Source organism: Babylonia areolata, chromosome 8 (genome assembly GCF_041734735.1).
Source record: "Babylonia areolata isolate BAREFJ2019XMU chromosome 8, ASM4173473v1, whole genome shotgun sequence".
Classification (NCBI taxonomy): Eukaryota; Metazoa; Mollusca; class Gastropoda; order Neogastropoda; family Buccinidae; genus Babylonia; species Babylonia areolata.
The window spans coordinates 36,394,770-36,415,019 of record NC_134883.1 but is presented as its reverse complement, the minus strand read 5'-3'; the positions used below and the strand labels follow the sequence as shown (position 1 = coordinate 36,415,019).

The 20,250-nt window shown below is 42.9% G+C and overlaps 1 protein-coding gene across 2 annotated transcripts; it reads left to right on the top strand.

The window, feature by feature from the left end:
* Positions 1 to 384: 384 nt before the first annotated feature.
* LOC143284770 (uncharacterized) lies at positions 385 to 19,085 on the top strand. Of its 2 annotated transcripts, XM_076591741.1 has the most exons (4): positions 385 to 511; positions 4,581 to 4,664; positions 11,449 to 11,576; positions 18,110 to 19,085. In XM_076591741.1, the coding sequence occupies exons 1-4, from the start codon at positions 454 to 456 to the stop codon at positions 18,347 to 18,349; spliced, it is 510 nt and encodes a 169-aa protein (XP_076447856.1). In that variant the 5' UTR covers positions 385 to 453; the 3' UTR covers positions 18,350 to 19,085. The 2 variants fall into 2 exon arrangements, with proteins under 2 accessions (XP_076447856.1, XP_076447857.1); XM_076591742.1 differs by lacking the exon at positions 4,581 to 4,664 and having other exon boundaries at positions 412 to 511.
* The last annotated feature ends 1,165 nt before the right edge of the window (positions 19,086 to 20,250 follow it).

Below are 20,250 nucleotides of genomic sequence, written 5' to 3'. Positions count from 1 at the left end.
CTAGTCTCTCATCGAAGCAGCGGGTACAGATAATGAATATGGAAAATAGCAGCTGAAATCAGCTGCGCAGGAAGCCCAATTGATACTGTGATAGTGTCGCAGACTCAACACAAACCGTGACAAAGGCATACATCGCAGACCTTCCTAAGCTAACAACCATTTCTATTTAAAAACAAAAACAAAAACAGAATGAACGATCGGTGACCACACAAACCAGTCAAGATACGACGTTTTGCATGTTGTGGGCAAATTTTACACAATTTCATCGTGGATACACAGTAAAGCTCAAAAACTACCACCAATCAGCAGACGACATTTCTCCACGGACTGAGCCAATGAGCTATCCATCTATTTTTGCAACAGTGGATCACACAGCACGAAGAGCGATTTCGCTCATTTCACACGTGTGACGTCGGACCTTTAAACGCACAGCCCCTGTGAACTGCACCAACAATGGCAGCTGAACCGAAGAAAACATCAAAGCAGCTGCTGTATGCAGAAAAATTTGGAGGTAGGCAATAAAGTGCGATTGTACCGCAAGCAATAAATACTGATTCATTGTACTTTGGGTACATTGAAATTTAAATGTGTCTTTTTTGTGATTCAACACTAAACGGTATAACTTTTTGGGTTCACCGACCACGTGGATGAGTCCTATTTTGGCGTCCTAAATTCAGGAGCCTCTTTTTTGGGCGCATGTATGAAACGATATCACCGTTTGTAGCTGTTGTAACCCATTTTTAATGGAGTGGATTTCGACTCGTATTTTGTACGTTATTGTACTCAGTGTTGATGTGGATTTAGTCACTAAAGTAACGTGCCACCGTACGTCTTGCTTTTTCCGTCTTTGGTCCCACAAACCTTGAAAATGTAACCAGTAAGTGCAATAATTTTGGATGCAAAAAATAGGACATTGTAAAAGGTCCAATACAATAGTGGGATTATATATGTTTCTTTCTTTCTCTTTTTTTTTTGGGGGGGGGGGGGGGAGGGAAGGTGGGGGCGGGGGAGGGGGATTCAAATCATGAAGCCTTGTTTTCATTTTACTAATAGTCCTATCTTAGTATCCTAAATTAAGGAACCTATTTTCTGGCAATTTTTGTGCTTTGTGTATGAAATGATATTAGCATTAGTTGATGTTGTAACCCTTTTTCAGTGCTTTTCTACGCATAGTTCATACGTTATTTTACTCAGTTTTGATGTGGATTCAGTCACAGTAACTGAACTAACATGCCACCATTTCGCTTTTTTTTTTGGTCCCACTTACCATGAAAATGTAACCAATGTGTGCAATAATTAAGAACGCTAAAATATGACATTACCCCGAAACTGGTATGTGTTTTTTAACGCACTCACGCATGTGTGCTAGTGGCGAGAAAACAAGTGGCAAAGGACAGGAGTGCATACACAATGAAATGAACGCAAGGCAGAAAGTAGATTTTATGCTTACCTCTCAGCAAAGTTGCTCTGAAGGCTACCAGTACCATGAGAACCTAGCCATTGTTGCTGCGAGGTGGAAAAAAGAAAACACACCTTCCTTATGTGTCTCGTGAGAACCACACCTAATTAGCCTGTAAGAAATGTTCCTCTTGATATCTCTCTCTCCACCCCCCTCCCCGACACACACACACACACACACACACACACACACACACACATGCACTGAGTAGCATACATTAACAGAAATCAGGGGTAAATGTAAATCCTTTGACCCCTGTTGTAATATGGAGAATATTATTGTTTAGAAACATTCACTGGGATTGGATATCAGAGAGCTATTGGAAGAAGACAGAAGCAAACTTTTCAATCTATAAAAGTTTCCACAAAGGACGTGCCAGAGGATTGGACACACAGCTTCTTAAAACCAAAACCAAAACCAGGGAAGGCTTATCATCAGGAAAGCAGATTCTGGATCCCAAGTATGCAAAATATTGCCAGAAAACTCATAGAACGCATATTAGCCAGGAAACTTGCAGGGGATCTTGAACAGACGCATATTCTTCCTCCAAATCAAGGTTAGTACATATCAGGTAAGTGTACATGGGAAAATGGAGCTGCTTTCACATATGAGGTATATATATATATATATATGAAGGATTTCAAAGGAAAAAAGAAACATTAGTTGTTGCAGCTGACCTGGAAGATGCTTACAATGAAGTTCAGTTTGCACTGATGGAGCTGCTACTGAAGTATGAAGTTTGACACTAACAAGATGGAAAACAGCAGCGCTTCAGGAAAGAACTGTTGCCCATCATCTCAGAGATTGGATGTCTGTAGACTCTAAACTTACCATGGCACTGCCACAAACATCTCCACTCTCTCCTGTAGTCTTCAGCATCTACATGAAAGGCCTTGCAGATTTTAAACAACAATGGAATAGCTCAGGTGTTTACTCATGTAGATGATGGTCTAGTTTACAAAACTTTGAAAGATGCTAAAGAAAGAACTGCAGCCATCCAGAAACAACTCAACAATATCGCCCAATGGTGCAAAGATGCAAGATTTTCCATCAGTCCAGCGAAAGCCCAAAATCAGAAGCCCAAATGTTGCTATGCACTCTCCACAACAAAACTGAGAAAATCACCACCAGCTGTCACATTTGATGGAAATCAGATCAAGAAAACTGTCAGCGCTACTTTGGAATACAAATCTATAGGATGCTGACCTTCAGAAAACACACTGAAAGCACTTTTCTAAAATGCAAAATGGGTATTTCAGTCTTAAAGGCAATAGCATTAGCAGCCAAGGCATTGAACACCTCTGCCTCTTCTGGATATATTGATCACTCGTTTTCAGTGTGATCAACCACAGATTAGGGCTAACAAGACTTTATCAAAGCAGCCTCCTAAAGAAAACAGTAAAGTAGAGGACATCATCAGAAACACAGATGACTCAGTCACAAAAGACCATTCTGGTTAGAGATTAACTGCAAAGCAAACAGAAAAACAATATGGGAAGAGAATGCCATGCACAAAGTCATACCCACCATCCTGACAGTGGAAGTTGAAGCTGTGGCACATGCACCCCAGTGGCTGTAATCTATTCATATGCCTGGAAATCAGCATGCCATGATTCCACCCTGAGTGAACCTCCTTCAAAAAACAAAGTGGAATAGGGAGCCAAGAGTGGCATGAGGCAATTCACAACAACCAGATTCAATAGCTTAGTTGGTTATACTGCCCTGAACATGCAGGTTGTAAGGGATATGAGCAAGCTGACAGGCTTGCAGGTAGTGCAACAACAATTAGCTGTCTACATCTGGGAAAATCTGAAATCCTAAGAAAAGTAAAAGAGTTCCTAAAAAAACAACAACAGGTACAACATCATCACACCATTGCAGTAAGAGAGAGAGAGGGAGCGGCCAAAAGTCTAGCTTGAAAGGAAGAGCTTGATCCTTTACAAATCAAATGAATATTGGCATCACTTCCAAACCAACATTGCACAAATTTCTTCATAACAGAACAGTCTCCCAGGGCTTTCCCAAATACATTAGACTGAGCAATACGCTGGACAACAGATTCATAGCATCAAAGATCTTTTCCTACCCCTCTTGTGGCTAATCGGTAGCATGTATGTGTGTACGTATATGTCAGGAAAGCTCTTACTCTTAGCGAGTGCATGTGTGTGTGTGTGCGCGCGCATCATAGGAGCTGCGATAAGTAGGAACGCATGCGTATGTGTACGTCAGTGTTGTGGATATTGCTGGAGTGACGGAATATAGGAATGTGCGTTTATGTGTGTGTATGTGTGTGTGCCGTGGAAGCTGCGATTCGCAGGAATGTGTGTGTGTGTCGGGGCTCATTTGCTTTTATGTGTAGTGTTGGGCCCGTGTACATCAGTGCATGTATGTGTGTGAGTGTGTGTGTGCGTGTATGTGTGTGTGGGCATGTTTATTTACATATATTTGTTTGTTAATGTTTATTTGATTGTTGATATTATTATTATTAATTTTATTATTGTTATTTATATCAGTATTATTTTTTTATGTTTTATATAATTTATTGATCTATAGTTATTTTATTTTGTTTTTTTATTTCTGTTTTCATTTACTATTTTGATTTATCATTTCATTGATGTAATTATTTATTGATTCATTTATGTATTTATGAATATCATTTTATTTCATTTTATTTTCCTCAAAGCTTGACTAATCGCATTGGGATATGCTGGTCAAGCAGCTGCTTAGCATTAGCATATGTTTATCCAAATGCAGTACCGCTTCCTTGAATAACTGAACTCAACAGAACTGGTATTTCACACCAAAATTAGAACATACACAGCAACACACACACTCCACCCCTTCACCCAATACATACACCCACCTTATCCACCCATCCCCACACAACCTCCAGTGAGTCCACCTGTGTTTTTTCTTCTTCTTTTTTCATGTTCAGATTATTTTTTATTCATTCAATTTTTGTTTACAATGCACAAAACTTAATATTACTAAACAGTACAATACAAAACACCATATTAACTTAATGCATAAGAGGAAAAAGAGGTATAACAGTATCAGGCACAGATGTTTCTTTCTTGCATATACATATAACATATACACAGCTGCTAACATGATTCTACAGGGACTTTACTGGAGCAGAAACTGCAGATTGTTGGCAAGAAGAAAGATGGCTTTGAAAAGCCAAGTTTTCCACCTCCAAGTTCAGGTATGCTTTTCACTGTGTACCATTCACTTTAATTCTTGATTTGTAATTATGTGGTAAGATTTGATCATTTGGTGATATGAAATAGAATAAGGTTTATTTTCGTGGGGAGAGAGGAGACAGAGAGCTAAAACAGATAGAAAAATCTGCATCTGATGATGCTTATTCAGGCTGTGTGAGAAGATGGGGCCAGCACTCCTCTCTCAATAGTTTGTAGAGTCCAGAAACCAGACACTTTACAACTGGTAGACTTTGGCAATCTTTTTGTCAATGCTGGTCTTAGTGTTGACTGTCTCTGAGGGTGCTGCCCAAGTACAAAGTTGTCAACTCCTTGGAGGTTCTGTTCCTCAACTGTGATATGCAGCTTTTCTTGGAACAATCTTTTTCTTGCTTTTTTGTCACAACAAATAAATTTCTCTGCATGATATTCTGTCTGCTTTCCCTGTGGAGAGCACATTGCCTCACTGCAGCCATACTCATTTTTTTTTATTTTATTCAGTCTGCAACAGTGCGATGATATTTGTTAACACTGTCAAAGTTTTCTGCAGAAATTTGCCAGGGACAACTCTTATGTTGCTCTGAGTTTTTTTCTTTCTTTTTTAAATGGCTTTTCAAAGCCATCTTTCCACATCATGGTTGTAAGTTTGGATGTGCACCAAGGCTCTGTTTGTTATTACTGTTATGGCAGGGCTATTTATACCTGCGTCAAATCAGCATCAAAGGGGTGTGACAAGAGATTGGAAGAGGAATCTACGGTCAGGTCTATGGAGCCAGGCTGATGAGAAAGCAGCGTTTAACGTTCAATCCAGAACTCGATAGTCACTGAATGAAATAGGATTTCTGCAAGTCAAAAATGGACCCATCATAAGCTCATTGTGAATGTGTTGGATGTTTGGCGCAACAGGGAAATGATTAAAACAAACATCCTGTTACCTTCGTACAAAAAAGCCACTTTAGCTGAAGTGGATACTTACTTCAGTACTTTACTTGTGCCTCTTGACTCCTTGTGGAGCATAGGGCTGCAACAGCACTCCTCCAGGGGACTCGGTTTTGGGCTGTCCTCTTCAGCCAGGTACATGTCCATCCGCCTGCCTTCATCTCATCCTCTGTGCTTCTTCTGCAGGCCTGCTTCATTTCCTCCTCCTGATCTCACTGATGGGCACCTGGTTGGTTCATCTTTAGAGGTAGGTGTTTGATATAGTGAAGTGTATAGGGAGTACCTAAATGGAGGGTGTCGTGCCATCTCACACATTGAAGTTTTACATCATATAGTTGGACAGATTGTCTCTGCAGTTGGGTCATCCACAGAGCCCTCAGGCTGCACACATCAGCATTGACAGATCAATGCTGAACACAGTTGAGCACTTCACAGGCCTGGGGAGTGTCATCTCCTGTGATGCCACAGCATCCAATGACGTCTACAACCACCTTGCCAAAGCCAGTAGCTCCTTTGGCTGTCTGCAGAAGCATGTCTGGAACAACCACTTGCTGTGCTTGTCAACAAAATCCTTTGTGTAAAGAGCTGTTGTTCTCACTGCTCTTCTGCATGGATCAGAAGCTTGGGTTTTGTATTGAAAACGAGTGCAACTCCTAGGCACTTTCATTTGCAGTGCCTTTATACCATCTTGGGCATCAAGTGGCAATAATGTTTGACAGACATCCTGGAGTGAGTCCTAGAGCAGGAAGCACCTGAGTCCACAATCAACACCACAGGCTCTTCTTTGATGAGCAGTTTCACAGCACCATCTTCATGGTCTGCTGTGAATGCATATTCATCATCTGATGTGGTGTCATGAGGTGCTGTGTCAACAATATCATTGTTGTTCACTATGCAGCGAACTGTGTGAGAAGACTTGCTGCTGGTTGACGGTTTCTTGCCTGTTTTGGAACAGCAGACTGATGTAAAATGACCTCTCTTGTTATATTTGTAACAAATAACATTCTTTGAACAACTACACTCAGAGCCAGCATGTACTTTTGCTCCACAGTGACTGCAGGATAATGCTTGAGGTCAGTTGTGATGCATTGACTGTTGTGGCAGATAGTTCAGTCAATTCTCATATTTGTGTCCGTCTGGAAGGTATAATTGTAGCTACCTCGGCATCTTAATAATAATAATAATGGATACTTATATAGCACACAATCCAGAAATCTGCTCCAGGTGCTTTACAAAAACACTTTTGTTTTTTTGTAATAACACATTACATCAGTGTTACATACACACACCAAAATGTGACTAAACACACACACACACACACACACACACACACACACACAGAGTGCATACATACATTTTAACATACATGTGTACCTAACAGCTACCCTCAACACATAGGCATGCACAAACACAAACATACATAAACAAATGTCCGCGCGCTCACCACACGTGTTCAGCTTAACTTTAAGTTCATCGCAGCAGCGAACTTGACCCCGCGTAACTCGGGAAGGAAAGGCACCGATTAAAAATAACACGCAGCAGCCGGGATGGTTAGAACTGTGGCCTGGAAGAGATAGCAGCACTAAGTGCCATGGGTGCTCTTCCATGTTGCGCCTCTAGCTGTTACCAGCTGTTGGGAGGGAGAAAGAGCAGAGCGGTGTGTGCTGTGCCGAGCGATGGCAGTGGCCACAGAGAGAAAACAACACATCTTCTTTAACATCTGATAACACATTGCTTGTCACTGCAATTGTTTTATTAACAGTGCGGTATTAAAGAATACAGTCTTAGCTTCAAAATGATAGGAAACTCAAATATGAACATCCAATTATTTTTCTCAGGATACCTGTTCGAAAAAGTAGGCATGCTTATCACCATTTTGTTAACACATGCATTCTGACACATTTTGAACACACTATATCTAATTTCACAGAGTTAGCACAACACGCAAAATGCATTCCGAGCACAGTATAATACAATGGCATGTTGCTCACTAACCTGTGTTGACCATTGGAAAGTCTGGGAGAAGCTGTAGCATGTCAAAGGATTCAATTATTGTAGCTTGTGCAAGTACTCCACTGACACACACTGATTCAGTCAATCACACACATGGAAGCGAATAACAGTCACGATACATATCTGGATGGCAGCCTTAGTTACTTAGTATTTTGAAGAAAAAAATCCGTGTCTCCTGACTGGTTTGTGAAAGTGGTGGTCATCAACATTCAGTCATTGGCAGTAATCACTAAACTGATTATTCTGTCAGAAGAAAGGACTGACACATTATCAAAAAGTCCTAATCAATTGTCCACTTCATAAATTGCCTAACAGTTAACGTGGTCAAGGAGAGAGAGTGAATGAGGCAAAGAGAGATGAGGATAAGAGAACAGAGAGAGAGAGGGGGGCGGAGAGAGTGAGTGAGACACACAGAGAGGGGGGTGGGGGGAGAGAAAGAGAGATGTGGATAAGAGAAGAGACAAGGTAAAGAGAGAGGGGTGACTAGAGGGAGAGCGAGAACGATAAGAGGAGGCAAAGAGAGAGATAGAGAAAAAGGTGGAGAGAGTAGAGTGACACAGGGATGGAGAGAGAGAACGATTTCTTTAATTCAGATAAAGAGATAGAGAGAATGATTTATTTAATAATCCACAGAGAGAGAGAGAGAATGATTTCTTTAATTCAGATAAAGAGATAGAGAAAGAGAACACTTTATTTAATAATCCAGAGAGAGAGAGAGAGAATGATTTCTTTAATTCGGACAAAGAGAGAGAGAGAGAGTGAAATGAATAAATGCAAGACGAGAGATGCGGTGCGAAGAATGAGTGATGAGAGAGAGAGAGAGAGAGAGAGCAGGATATAAGTGGACAGCACGTGTTGAAAGAAACAGAAAGAAGAATGGAAGAAATAAGAAAGAAACAGAAAGGATGGCAGATTCTGGTCCTCTGGTGAGAGACAGAGAATGAATGAATGACTACTGAATGAAAAAGTACAAAAAAAGAGAGAAAAAAGATATGAGAGGGTGATGAACTAAGAAAAACAAAGAGTAAGCAAAAGAAAGAGAGGGAAGAAAACAGAACGAAATATGGAAGGAAAGAAAGAAAATGAGAGAGAAGAGGAGGTGAAGGAAACCCTACTCACGAATTTCTGCTGTGAAAAATACACCTCTGCCAGTCACAGTTGGCAGCAAACAGTTCTCACAAATAAATACTGCGATATTAAAAGACCGGTTCCAATGGAGAAAGGTACTACCTTCACCAGAAAGAGAAATGTCTGAACTATCCGACAGTACAAACTTTAATGCCACAGAATCTCACATATGCTCACAAGCCCACCCACAAGGCATGGGAAATTGCCGCGTTTTAATATAAGGCAAAGAAGGGTCAGAGGAGGGTTAGGCGGGCACAGCGGCCGAACGAGTTTATGGATCTGGCACTATCAGTGCTGTCCGCGGGAGCGCGCTGTCGGGTAAGTGTGCGGTTCTGTTTAGAACTTGGACAGCTGTGGCGCACACACACACACACGCACACACGCACGCAAATACATGATCATATACATGCATGTAGTTATGTACACATACATGTGTAAACAAACATAGTCAAGCACAGCTAACACAAATAAAGTGGACCTGCCATAACTTATTGCTGAGGGAAAAGGTGAGTTTTGAGACAAAATTTAAAAGATGCAAGCGAATCAGGATGACGGAGGTTATCAGGGAGCTTGTTCCATGTCTTTGGCGATTGAAAAGAAAAAGATCTGTGTCCATAGGTCTTACTTCTGACGTGAGGTATCCTGAGAAGTCGAGAGAACCGGAGTGCATACAAGTGTCTTGGTTGCATCGGTTGAGAGATAGTGGCAGATAGAACTGATTCTACGCAGTTCTACAGAGGCAACTTTACAGATATTTGAAATGTGCTGTTGGAAGGAGACTGGTCTAGGATTACACCAAGACTGCAAACAGAAGGAGAAAGTGAAACAGGTGTTCTGTTGATCAGAACAGAGTGGAAAGGAAGGATGTTGAAGAAACTTCTTTAGACAGGCTATCATAAATTCAGTCTTATCGTCATTTAGTTGCAGCTTATTGAGAGTCATTCAGTCTTTTAGGCCAGCAAATGAGCAATGCACCAAGGGGACAGACATTTCATGAAATCATCAGCATTAACACCAGTCACAGTCTTGTGCAAGTAGATGAAGTCTGGTCACATACTGGGCAACTAACTCACCCTCAGGGTTTTGTTTGCCTGAATAAATGTTGCTGATATGCCACATTCTTAGCTGGTTAGAAGTAATTGGTCATCACTGTTTTTGCCTCATTTTAAATGCAGGCTCAAAATTGAAAATGTTTCAGTACAGATGCATTGAAGCAGCAGTTATTTTTTCTACTGTGGGCTTGGACATCCTGATGCCTTTGCAGACAGTTCAAAGCTTCGCAGAAAAATAATTGGTCATTGCTGTTTTTGCTTCATTGTAAGTTGCAGGCTCAGAATCAAATGTTTCAGGACAGATGCATTGAAATTTGAAGCAGCAATTATCTTTTCTGCTGTGGGCATGGGCATCCTGATGCCTTTGCGAACAATTCAAAGCTTAGGCTTCATCTCTTCCACCTTTGATGGATGATGGTGGCGTCACCATGGGGATCGAACAGCTGTACTGGGGCACATGGATCGGAATCGGTTGATTTACTTGCCCTTCTGCGCCTTCTACTATTGGTGCATGGATTTATAAACTTTAAAATCACCAACTGCTGTGTTTAACTGTTATTTTGAATACAAATGATAAGACAGAACTGGTCAGCTTCAGTCTGTTTATTCCACCATCTTTTTTCATCACTTCCGGAGTATCTATGTCATTTACTACTGGCTTTCCCAATAGCTTGCAGGTGCCATGTATGAACACTACAGCCACCACATCCAGTGTTTTCACCTGCAGAACTCTCAGGTGTATCTAACAGTAACACAAGTCTTTACAAACTGGCCATTCCTTTGGACAATGCTCTTTAATCCATGCAGTCACGAGCTGTGCATTACTGGTCTGGTATCTTCCTCAACTGAACTTGATGACCCACAAGACCATCTCCATTGCTTTTGAGATGGTGAACCCACCGAAGCTGGAGCAGCCAAAACAAAGAGGACAAGGACTGTGTGTTGCGTAGAACATTGCATGGCTTTGTACATTGTATTGTATTGTATTGTATTGTATTCTGTGTATTACTTTTCTTCACAACATACTTTTCTGTGTGAAATTTAGGCTGCTGTACCTTGGAAGAGCATGCTGCTAAGTGCAGTGCCACCTTTTTTTTTTCTCCTTTTTTTTGAGGGGAGGGGGGGGTCTTGTTTTTCTTATCAAAACATTCTTTCTACAAAATGTTGCCAGAAACGACCTTTTTTTTTCTTTTTTCTTTTTTTTGTGCTTTGGGTTCTTTTATGTGTGCAAAGTGCATGCTATGCTTAGGACCTTGGTTTTATCATCTCATCTGAATGACTAGCATCCAGGCCACCACTCAAGGCCCAGTGGAGGTGGAGAATATACTGCCGAGAGTGAGACTCAGACCTGTGCACTCTGATTCTCTCACTTCCAAGGCAGAAGCATTACCACAAAGCCACCACTCCACATTGCATGGCCTTGTGGATGTTTATTCTTTAAGGACTGAGCCATCCATCTGGCAACATCTCTAGAGGGCAACAAGTAAGCTGCAGGTTTTCAGTAACACCAACAGTATGTACACATAAACATACATATATGTATGATGTACACATATTTTCTCAGTCTCTATGTGTGTCTCTCTCCCTCTTCCCTTGCCCTCTCCCCTTGATGAATATATATATAATATATATAGATAACCCTTTCTCATTTTTCCAGTTTTGAGGCAAGTGAAAGCGTTTCTGCCCAAGCTAAAGACTGCCAATGAGCAACTGAAAAACATGCCTCAAGAGGAGCTTGATATTGAGAACGTCAGTGCTGATTATGATGGACCTGTCATAGAAATGGTGCGTAATAATTAGGAATGTATTGGGCTGGGCTTATTAATTTATCTGTCAGTCTTTGCATGGCTTGTTTATATGTGGCATTATCGGATGAGGGAGAGGGGGTGGCTAGTTTAGCAGATGGGTGGAAACGAAAATAGACAAAATTTTATGTTTCTGCAGATACTTGGACAAACATTGTGTTAAACATGCATATATACATGTATGCACACTTCCCTTATCCCTTCCTGACCACCTTCCACATCTTCCCACTCCTTTTTTTTTTTTTTAATCTGATATCAAGACCAAGATGATGAAAGCGAAGAACAAGAGTACAATGAAAATAAACATACATGATGTGTAGCTGGAGGAAGTTAAAAAACCAGACATCCTTGCACTGCCCTCACATGGGCACCACCAGGGAAAAGGGAGGCAGACCACTAGTCACATGGAGAACTGTAGAACAGGTGACGAAAACAGCAGGCAAGACACAGAATGAAATCAGCTGGTTTTGCTGAAGACCAGATTAACTGGAGAATATTTGTTCGCGCCTTATGCTTTAGCTGGTGTGAAGAGGATTAAGTAAGCAAGCAGTACATACAATTGAAGACTACTACCTCTAATATTAGTTTAATTACACATACTTAACCGTGACCCAACTAGTGCAGACTCCGGCAGGGGTCTGACATTCCTGTCCTGTGCAAACTATCCGCCCATGCGGAGCAGACGAAACTACGGCCGATAACCTCCCGGAAGTAGGTAACCTCCCCTTTGTCCCGCTGGTTATCGCCCTCTTTTTCCGGCAGCCATCATGACTCCTGTACCTGTGCTCTTCATACGGCTAAGTTTTTTCGTATTTTCTGTCTGTCTGTCGATTCTCTGGCGTTCTTGTTTGTGGTCAAATTATGTCTCCAACCAGGTCACATAATTATGTAGCTCGATTGGGGATTCGTGCTAAAATTAAAGCGCGATCGCAATCGATTCGCTGACACTCTGGGCCCTCTACTCCTGGCCCTCTAAACAACGCCAACCCGCCGCCTTCTCCACTTCCTCCGCTCCCTCCGGTCGACTCCAGACCTCCGCCACCTCCTCTGATGACTTCTAGAGGTTTGTGGTCACACACTCAGGTCAGTGTTACCTTTCATGTCATTTTTATCGATCCGCGAACTCACTCGACGCGATCCGCGTTTTCTCGGCCCTGCCAGTCGGCAGTGTACGAGTCGATCTCCTCTATCTCTTTACCATACCCACAGTTGCACCAATGGAATGGCCACAATCCCTTGGGGGACAAAAAAAAAAAAAAAAAAAAAAAAAGCAGCTTGTCTTGGATCCGCACGTTAGACTGGGCCCTATGTGCGATGCGTCCGTGGTGGCGGCCGTGACATCGGATCACGCGGCTTGCCTCGACCGTCTCGGATCCAATAGCGACCGAGGCGTGTAGGGATGCCCTCCCCTGGTGTAGGGAGGAAGGTGGACCACTAGGGGACATGCTTGCCCATACGCGTGCACCCCCCCCTTGTCCGGATCACCCGATCCAAGGGAGGCAACCCCTGCTTCGGCACCCTTGCCGGTGACCGCCGCAGTTATTTCCCTTGCACCGGCACTGCTCCTCGCCTTCAGTGCGAGTGTGTGCACGGTCCTACCAAGCTATGCGGTGATGACCCCATCTGCCACACCGCCGAGTGCTGCTGTTTCCCATCCACTAATGGTGTCTCAGCAGGCTACTCAACCAAACAATCAGCAACTCATCGCTAAACTTGCTGCAGCAATTATGCACCACTCTGCCTTCTGGTGCCGCGCCTTGCGCCCACAGAGCAGGTACGTGCACGCCCCATTGGAACTTAGGCAGTGTTGGATTCTTCTGCCCCATTGCCTAACTCTGCTGTTTCCCAGACTAATATTGGCACTTCCACGTTGGAGTACCTCTTATATCATATCATATATCAATATCAAGGCGTGCAAGCCTGACAAGGCCTTTTACCCGCTTGAAGTGGGGAAGAAAAAGAGAGTCCCCACGTATGTCTGTTGCATTTTTCAACATTGAGTGCGCAGTGCTTGAAAAATCAGAAAATATGTAAACGAGTTTTGTATTTAAAGTTTTCACAATGAATATCAAGATAATTCTTACATGTATTAATAACTCGATCCTGCCTCTCGGCAGTGCTCGGGCCGATCTTGTCTATCACTTTATCCGTCAACACACAACTGACAACTGAACGCCGGTCCTCTCGCAGGAGCTGTTCGCGAGATTGGACCGCCGTTCAGCAACAGGGGGATGCACATCCCACGGCAAGCCGACGGACTTGTCACCCCCTCGCCCACGACGCCCATAACACTCGATTACGACGCCGTCATGCCACATGCCCTGACCGTCTCGCGTCCGATGGCAACCGATTCGGGTTGGGATGCCCACGGCACTAAGGGGCATTATAATTATTCCCCTTGCGCTCGTTTTCACCTGTGTCGGTTACGGTGGCATCGAACCACGGACTCTCACACACAACATGACACTCCTCCCTGTTCAGCGAGGACACGTCGCACAAGGGGGATATGTGCTCTAAAGACACATTCCTTTTCGATGATTTTCGGCGCCAAGGGAGGCAACTCCACATTTGTAACCTAGGCGCTCGAAGCTGTGGTTAGTTTCGCCGACACAGCACATCACTCCTGCCCCCCGTGCTGTCCACCAACGATGTTTTCTTTCGGTTTCTCATTGGGTCCTCATGCCCAGTCAGGGACTTTACACATCTTTGCATAGCAACTGCACTTTTCTTGCTGTTTCTCAGGCTATTGGCTACAGGAAATGCATCACAATATTTCCCCTTCTATCCATTTGATTTATTATCACAAGCAACAATCACGAAATATATATAGAAAAATCTATACATATTTAAAAAAAAAAAAAAAAAAAAAAAAAAAAAAAAAATCTGTATATATATATATACATATATATATACACACACACATATATACATATATATGAGATATATTGCTACATTCATACGCATTTCTGCTTTCACGTATAGATGCGTACTTATCCATCGGTATACACATGTGTATGTGCTTATGGGATAGGTTCAGACGACTTTCATATTAACATGTACAATTATATTTCTATCTCAATTCATTGACATCTGTTCATTGAGATTCCCTACATAGCAATATAGGCACACTTGCATTTGCGGCCTTCTGTTCACAATGCCCAGAACTCTCTGCCTCTACGTACTGGCACTTTATTCATATGCGTATGTACATCTCATATGTAGGTGCATGGACAGATTCCTTTCCATTGATGATTATGCACACTTACCCACTTACTTGGGTATATCGGTGCACGCTACACGTATGCTTATACAGCTGCTTATTTCTTGTGTCTCGATCTCTTGTCATTGGCATACTTCTGACATCACTTGAGCCGATGGAAGTTTTTATTCCCTTGGCACATATATGTATTCATTTTCATAAATTCATCCCTACCTCGCTTTTGGAGGACGACTGCACTCACAAAAATAAAATAAAATAATAATAGCCTCATTCACGCCTGAATGTATGCTCCTTCACATTTCAATAGTGGCTGGTCCTTAGGGATCCACACATACCCCCTTCACACCCACAGGGCTAAGCATGCCTCTCTTGGTGCAAGGACGGACAAGGCAACCCAACTCATTTGCCTGCAACAATCACCCATAAGGCTGGAGATGCACAAGGAAGGGTGAGGCAGTCCAACTTAGAGGTGCCACTCTGGACACACATGCCTTTCATTCCTTCCAAGTTTGTAAGGCATCCCTTCTTTCTCCCCTTGCCTACAACAACCCTTGGTTTGCACCACTGTGATTGTGACAAAAGCTCCACACAGGCCCTACATCCTAGCCAGCCTTCCCATGAAGAGGTGTCTATCTTGCCTTACAAGTTTTAGCGGACCCAAAAACTGCCCACTGGGCAGGAGACAATCACCCTCAGCCCATCTCTTCTACTCCTCTCTAGTAGCAGAAGGCCTGGGTCATAATTGTTTTCCTCTACATTTGGGAGAAAGGCATATTGACGAGGACGGATGCGTCCCACAAAGCACAACGAACCGTCCATTAGCCACAGGGGTGTACCTTTCTGCCCACTCATACCAGCACGGCAGATGCCGCATTCAAGCACATCAGTTCACCCCATCACCTTGCTTGAACACAAATCCAGCATCAACGTCTCAAACAATTGGCGTTCGAAAGCACTTTCTGCACTTAGTCTTCCCTGCCCGATCCTTTCGGCCTCTACACACAACCACTGCTGTGGTTACAGATGGCCATTCCTCCTCAAGCACTGTCTTTCCAATGAGACACTTCCAGAGGTTGCTAGCATAGGCAGGCTATCCCATCATGGAGCCCCAGCCTTCGGTCAAGGGACTGTCAGAGGATGACTTTGTTGTCACTTCGGAAGCAAGCACCATGTCTTTCTGACACACGGTTGCACCACAAGACCCCGTCAACTCTTTCCGGCTTCCTTACATTGCAACATAATCTGCATGGTGAACACCTTCGTTCCTGAAGCACACAGCAGCTGTTTCCTGGTTTACCCATGCTGATTGGTGTCCTCCTAGGAACAGTATATGATAATCAGTCGAGTACGACAGTCTCCATCAGAAAAGCAGAGGAGGCATCTGCTGTCCAGTCTATTCGGGCTGGAATTCGATTATACAATTTATAGTAGAGAGTGTTTTGCCCAAGTTGCATCCCCGGTCCCTCAATCAAGAGGGCCTTAGGACTCATAATTGGGAAGGTTCCCAAAGGCTACTTAGGCCTAAGGCTACAGCACTAAGTCCCAGTGCAATTTGACTTCTAGTCTGAGAGACATAGTCATTCATGAAAGACTAAGCTGCAAATGATTTCCCTTTGCAATTAAGAAACCACTGGCCATACTAAAAACGTATGTCAGATCAGTGCCTTGATGTCAATAGCCAGTACAACACATCTTGAGCCACTTACCTCCCTGCCCCGCCCCGCTCCATCCCAGACTCAGTGCGCACCACACACAGCCAGAGGCCTGTCTTGGATCCGGTCCCCTTTCTCACTAAAAAACCTTCAGCAAAATTTTCCCCATGGAAACCCTCTTCCATTTGGGAATTCCATCACTGAATGAGACTCAGTGACCTGTGGGCACATGAAATGCACTTCCACAGCCTGATCCAACCCAGCCATTGACTGCGGACAACCTTCTGCAGGTTACTCCAACAGGCCACACTCAGGCAGAGAAGCCACCAAGCCTTCCGTATGCCCCTTTGTGATGGTACCTACCTGGGCAATTACACAACCCTGTCCCAGAGACACCAGGGACATCAAGTCTTTTGTTGCCAAATGTCTGCCATCCTATGCATAGGCAACATACCAGTGCTGTCATTTTTTGACAACGTCAAAAAAGGGGGGGGGGGGGGGGGCAGGGGCGGGGGAGTGCCCATCGCCTGTCAGCTCGCATGGAGGAGCTCCACAGATCTGGCTGTCATGCCTGAGGCAGGCCCAACACGGTGACCTACCTCTGTCTCGTGCCACAGTTTCCTTCAAACACAAAAACCACTTCCACTATCGGCCCACATCCGTTGTGGAATCATCAGATCAAACCACATGCGCACCTCCTTGCATTGACGCTCATCCGCGCTCATCTGCTCAGCTGTGGTCCACAGACCTCCCCCACAATACAGCTGTGGACCTCTGTCTTCTTTACCCGCACTAATGTCCTTAGGCGACACAGTACACTCTACTTTCGTCAAATTCTACTTGAGGGACACCTATCGCCTAAGGGATAATGGCTCATCGACTTCTACCAGAGAGATGTCGCACGCCTGCGGGTTGATGGCGCAAGAGCCATCGCTTCTGTGGTAGCTGCACAACAGACCATCACAGCTCACAGACAGTAGAACAGGCGAGCCCTCCACCTTGTCGTGCTATTCTGCACTAGTTGGGTCACGGTTAAGTATGTGTAATTAAAAGGAAATTTTCTATCTAAAATTACGTTTAAATAACATACTTACCGTGACCCAAATTTAAGACCCTCCCGTCCTCCCCGCTTCCTGTTCTTCCTGCTTGCTGCGCTGGTGATGGCATATTGCCGTCAAAAGAGGGCGATAACCAGCGGGACAAAGGGGAGGTTACCTACTTCCGGGAGGTTATCGGCCGTAGTTTCGTCTGCTCCGCATGGGCGGATAGTTTGCACAGGACAGGAATGTCAGACCCCTGCCGGAGTCTGCACTAGTTGGGTCACGGTAAGTATGTTATTTAAACGTAATTTTAGATAGAAAATTTCCTATTACTGCTACTACCACTACACACACACACCCATGCAGAGTTATGCTTTTAACATAATTAACCAGGTAGTCTGTTTCTCTGAAACGATGTGATTGAATTTTCAGAGGTAGTGTTAAGAGATCCCCAAATGCACAGCGTTTTGAAAGTTCTTGATGAGGCAACTGTTGACTGTGACTTTATAAAAAGTAAAAGATATTCTGTGGTTGTCTGTTTTTCCTAATTATTATTATTCTTGTGTGTCAATGATAAATGCACACTATTGTTTTCCAACAGGATCTGGCCTTGGTTCCAAACCTGGAGTCTGATGACAGTGACACGAGCAAATACAGTGAAGAAGAAAGTGATGAAGATGGTGATGAAAAGGACAATGGCAGCTGTGCTAATCATTTTGGTCCAAGCATTTCTGACCTGCTCACACCCTTTAATGACCAGAGGAGAGGCAAGAAAAGGACATTTGTTCTGGAGGAGCTAGACAAGGAAGAAGAGAGTCCTCAAAAAAAAGATGGGAAATGATGTGTCTGCCATTTATAGTGTGTGTGTGCATGCATGCTTATATGTGTGTCTGAATGTGTGTGTGTGTGTTTTGGGGGAGGGGGGATGAATTCCTGCAACTGACATGTGAGAAAGGGGAAATTTACTGTTTTCAAGCATCTGTTAAACTTTTTCAGTTCTTGTGTGCATGTGCACGACAGGGAAGGAAAGAGAAATGTTTCTTATGCTGTAAAATTTCATGCCAACTTTGATAAATTTACTCGTGTGTGTGAGAATCCCTGCAACTGGGTATGAGAGAAAGAGGGACATTCATTATTATCAAACACTGTGGTTTGTATTTTTCAGCCTTTGAGAAAGGGAGAAAGATAATCATGATGTGTGAAAATAGACTTGTAAATTATTTTTTATTAAGACGATTTAGAAAAAAAAGGAATTCATCATTTCTGATAATTTGTTGTGTTGGGTTTTTTTCTTTGTCATTTTGTGGTTTGAGCAGAGATTAATCTAGTTTGAATTGATTTCCACAGGAAATGCACTGTTGGGTACCAGCATAAGTGACAGTGTTACACTTTCCAAAACATTGTAATATATTCATTTGTTTGATCTGGTTTACCATTGGAATTAGTCCAGTTTATCAATGGAATGAATGTGTGTGAATGTGTACAAAATCCTGAAGGTCTTTTAATCAGGTAGGTTGAAATCTTTTAGTCTTTTCTCCTGGTGATTCTGGGACATCGCATTAAATTCTTAAACCCTTGACTGCTGCCTGTCAATATGCTTGTCTGCAAATGGCTGTCACCTCATTGAAATAAGATTGATTTTACAAGTCATGATGTTGGCCACCATTCTTGATTAGGATTTCTTCCTCGTGTGATTATATTACCCTTGACCAGCAAAATCAATTACATCATTGAAAAGTACACTAAAGGTTGGAATTGCTGTTCAAAATGATGCCACATTGACCTTATTTTGCCAAAGTTCAAGGGGCTAAAGTAAAGGGTTGTGGAATCCTCAAATTAGATTTTCAGAGAATCCAAGTATCAAATTCACACCACAGGCCAAGCTAGGTTGATTCACTCTTTGTATGAGCTTGATTTGTTTCAGAGCACTAGTGACAGAAACATCTTCCAGTACTCGTAAAGTGGCCATGCCATCCTCTCCCAAGTTTTAGTTGAGATGTCCTCCTTACTTTGATGGTAAAGTTGTGGACATGAAGTCTGAACTTAATCTGATTAGCTGTTAACACTATCTTAATAAACATGTGACATAAGGCTGCGTGACTGTCAAGGCTGCGTGACTGTCAAGGCTGTCTGCTGGGTGATGTGCCAGTTGATTTTGCTAATGTACAAGTGCTACACAACAGTAATATAAGAGTTGTCTCTGGCAAAATTATATGGAAAAAAATCCCAACTCCAAACCACTGGATGTGGTGTTGCATGTATCTTTAAACTAGTTGGAAAACTTTTTTTTTTTTTTTTTTTTTTTTTTTTTTGTACAAAGAAGTATGTTAGTGTAACAAGAAAGTTGAATACAAATACACAGTACATAATACACTTGATTATATTATATTATTTTCTAAATTTGTATCCCTTATACTTAACCACAATAAAACTGGGCTGGGTAGCGTAAACAATCTTCGCAGCTTCAGTTTCCAGAAGGTTAAGAATTTTCCAAAGTCTACAGTAATGTTGTAGACTGGAAAATTCTTAATGCTAATCAAGCTTAGCACTGCTGAGAAAGCCCTGCAACCCAACCCTGGACCCAGCTAACCACACAGAAAGATAAAGTGACACCTGGCACCTGTGGAACTGAATCCCCAGATGACTTAAAAACAACAACAAAGTTCCTCTTAATATGTGAATGTGCTCATGCACACACACACACACACAATGTGACAAGTCCATCTCATAATGGTTCCAATA